Source organism: Trifolium pratense, linkage group LG5 (assembly GCF_020283565.1).
Source record: "Trifolium pratense cultivar HEN17-A07 linkage group LG5, ARS_RC_1.1, whole genome shotgun sequence".
Classification (NCBI taxonomy): domain Eukaryota; kingdom Viridiplantae; phylum Streptophyta; class Magnoliopsida; order Fabales; family Fabaceae; genus Trifolium; species Trifolium pratense.
Genome location: NC_060063.1, coordinates 24972018 through 24975414, shown reverse-complemented (window position 1 = coordinate 24975414; position 3397 = coordinate 24972018). Strand labels below are relative to the sequence as shown.

The following is a 3397-nucleotide window of genomic DNA, read 5'->3' as shown; positions in this document are numbered from 1 at the left end:
ACTTAACATAAGCATAATTAAATATAATGATAATATTGTCATTACAAAAGAAAACAATTAAACAAATAATAATCAACAACAGATTATTAAAATTACACATCAACGTTGGTCAGGCGGCTGATATAGTGGTCGCTTCCCCCTTGCCAGTGTCTGTTGGCTGACGCGACCTTCCTCGGCCTCGGCCTCGGCCTCTACCTCCCTCGTGTATTATGACTCCGGGGAGTGACGTTCGCGAAGGAGGTCGTGCCACAGGCCTATGAACGAAGTTAATTGGGGCTTGATTTGGGAAGAAGTTGCCTTGGGGTTGATTTGGGTTTTCATGTGGGATTATGAAGTCTTGTTGTGGATTTAATGATCTCTGGTATTCGGTGAAAGCAGTTTGTTGATTATTTCTACCGCTTCCGCCACTACTGCTTCCACTTGTTTGCCCAGTAGGATCAAAAAATTGTAAATGAACTGGTTCATTAAGCATCTGACTCATATCCTCTATGCTCATACTCAGTACTGGATCACCCTCTCGGTACTCCGGCAGCTGATTCAAATTAACCATGCTACTCAAATCCGGTCGATATTCTTGTTCACCGGCATTTTGATTTTGTCGTGCCGAAGCCTGAGATGATGATCCAACCCCCCCCCCGCCGGCGCCGGCGCCCTCTGCTGCGCAAAGAATTCCTGCAATACATGTTGGACCCGTAGGTCCCACCCGGTCATCAAATGATGCTTCGAACTCATCGCGGAATTCTTCTCTATACGTGGCCCTCATTCGCGCTTCATACTCATCATCGGTTTCCTCTCTTTGAGTTGGACGAGAGCGTCCTGTACTCGATGAAGATGAAGATGTGTAAGTGACATCTCTCAAACCAGTTGGGTCACTTGCATATAGAGAAGATGTACACCCAGCAGCGAATTTGCGACCTCGAGTCGCACCACCCAGCATTCTTAACAAAAGCCAACGACATCTTGTTTCGACGAACATCCTCATTATCTCGCCTATGAGGTGGTAGTCGTAGTTGGCTTGCATTATATTCTTCAACCCAAATTTGCGTCAACCTCTACAATAAATTAAAAAAAAATTATAATTAATTAATTATAATGTTTAGATATAATTATATAATGTTTAAAAAATAATGTTATACGAAATAAATAATAAATAATATATATAATTAAATACTTACCGACACCTTCTTGCGCCCTTGCCCCCGTCCACTGACCGGAATCTGCATACCGGTGCATCATGTCATTCATCTCCATAAAGGTGGGTGGACGACCAAATTGTTGGATGAACTCAAGACGAAGCGTTCCGGCAGATTTAGACCCTCCAGAGTGTACGCACGCACGATTGGCTTCATCAGTATTTCTGTTGGCTTTGTTCTTTATACACTTTGCAATATACTCTTCCTCTTCCCATCTGCGGCACAGCATAGGGTATGAATTGCCAGCGAGCCAAAGTGGTGGTTTTGAATGATCCTTTTTAATCTTTTTCCGCGCTTCAAAAAGTAAGGTCGACAGACGCTTGGTGGCTTTTTTGTTGAATATACGCTCAATAGCCGCTGTGTGGTGATTCAGCCAAGTTACTTGCGACTACGAAAAATAAAGAAAAATTGTTAATAAATTAGTAAATATATGTTTAGTAACAAAATTGATTGGATAAAAAAGTAATTATAAATAAAAACGTACCCTGAAGCCATTCCAAAATTGTTGATATCCACGCTCATCTGCCCTGACCTCCGTCCAGTTGAGATATGGAGCCTGGAATTTGGATTTCAATGCATTATTGATTGCCTTATTCGCCGGATTTTGGGGTTGCAAACTGCACAATATATATATATTAGTTAAGAATAATTATCATATATATCCAATTAATTTATTAAACACAAATTCTTAATAATAATTAACTTACTCTGTGGCGGTATATGGCATGATGATGGGTCTACCATGCCGGTCAATCAACAATTCATTTTGAGGAGCTAAAAGTGCAATATCGGGTATTTCCTCGTCCTCGTGGTCATCATCGTCGTCGTAGGAGTCGTACTCCTCTTCCACACCGTCTACGGTTCGAGACTTGGGCATACCCTCCAACCATCGATTCCGAACAACGCGGCGGGGTAAAGCACGTCTACGTGGAGCGCGTCCGCGTCCTCCGCGTCCGACACCCGGTGCTGGTGGAATATCATCAATGTCATCATCGACATTGTCATCATCAAAATTTTCTTCATCTGGATTCATCTATAATAAAAAAATATATGATAAATATATTTATATAATTAAGAAATACATGACAAATATATATATAATTAAGAAATACATGACAAATATATATATAATTAATTAAGAAATACATGACATATATTGTTTTATATAATTCACGGGAACAGTCGTGGAACATCCTTCGCCATGACTTGACCAAACCCAATAATTAGGTTGGAATCCCTTTTTATATAAATGAGACCTAATTTCATCTTCGCTCTGTATTCTTGTACATCGACAAAGTACACACGGACATCTAATTCCCCCTTCACGTATCACAATGTCATTATATTTTACTGTATTGATAAACATTTCGACCCCTATTTTAAATTCCTCTTTAACCCGGCCCCTCTTTCCAGGATTATGTCTATCGTACATCCAATTACGATTGCTAAAATCCATATCTGTGTAGTTTAATTAATATATAATTAGATCGATATATGTATTAAATTTATTACTTTATTTTTCAAAAGTATTTTGGACATATATATATGTCTACTCAACAATAACATATAAACTTTTAACATTTTATTTTTAAAGTTTATGGTTTATTAAATCTAAAAAATACTAAGTTTTTTAGTTGACAAAACTACCGACTTTTTAACATATATATTATAATTTTTTAAAATATAATTGTTTTTCTTTTTTTAAATACATAGTAATAATAAAATGCTAGTAACTATTTCTAAGTGTACGGTAAAAATAAAACTATCACTAAATATTATAAATTAAAATTACATATATTACTTACTTGGGTGCCGGGGTAGAGTCTTACTTGGCGCGCGCTCCTAACCACAAACTCCGCTCCTAACCCACGACCTCCGATGACCACGAGAATTTGCTAATAAAAATTGTAAATAACAAATTATTAGAACATATACATTTAAATAACAAAGTAAAAATTTTAACTTTAAAAGTAAAACACAAACACTTACCACTTTTTAGATGGAGATATGAAAATTACATCACTTTTTTAAAAATACACAAACTGTTAAAAAATTTCTTTTATAAATTTTTTTTAAAAAAAATTTCGTTTTTTTAAAAAATAATATAAATATACTGTTTTTTTGAAAAAAAAAATACTTATTTAAAAAAAATAATTCTGTTTTCGAAATAAACAAAATTAAATATATTTTTTAATTTTTTTTTA

General features: G+C 35.9%; 1 protein-coding gene across 1 annotated transcript; it reads right to left on the bottom strand.

Annotated features, from left to right (window-relative positions):
- Nucleotides 1-1029: 1029 nt before the first annotated feature.
- On the bottom strand, nt 1030-3003 carry LOC123886315. Its single transcript, XM_045935644.1, has 5 exons — nt 2999-3003; nt 1901-2226; nt 1678-1810; nt 1176-1581; nt 1030-1052 (listed from the first exon to the last, which is right to left on the bottom strand). The coding sequence occupies exons 2-5, from the start codon at nt 2224-2226 to the stop codon at nt 1030-1032; spliced, it is 888 nt and encodes a 295-aa protein (XP_045791600.1). The 5' UTR covers nt 2999-3003.
- Between the last annotated feature and the right edge of the window lie 394 nt (nt 3004-3397).

What these genes read in the sequence shown, in the direction of transcription:
- LOC123886315 (XM_045935644.1), bottom strand. Translation starts at nt 2,226, where the DNA reads ATGAATCCAGATGAAGAAAATTTTGATGATGACAATGTCGATGATGAC. An exon ending in ATGCCATATACCGCCACAGA is followed by an intron (nt 1,811 to 1,900) that starts GTAAGTTAATTA and finishes TATATTGTGCAG; the next exon opens with TTTGCAACCCCAAAATCCGG. An exon ending in AAGGGCGCAAGAAGGTGTCG is followed by an intron (nt 1,053 to 1,175) that starts GTAAGTATTTAA and finishes AATTTATTGTAG; the next exon opens with AGGTTGACGCAAATTTGGGT.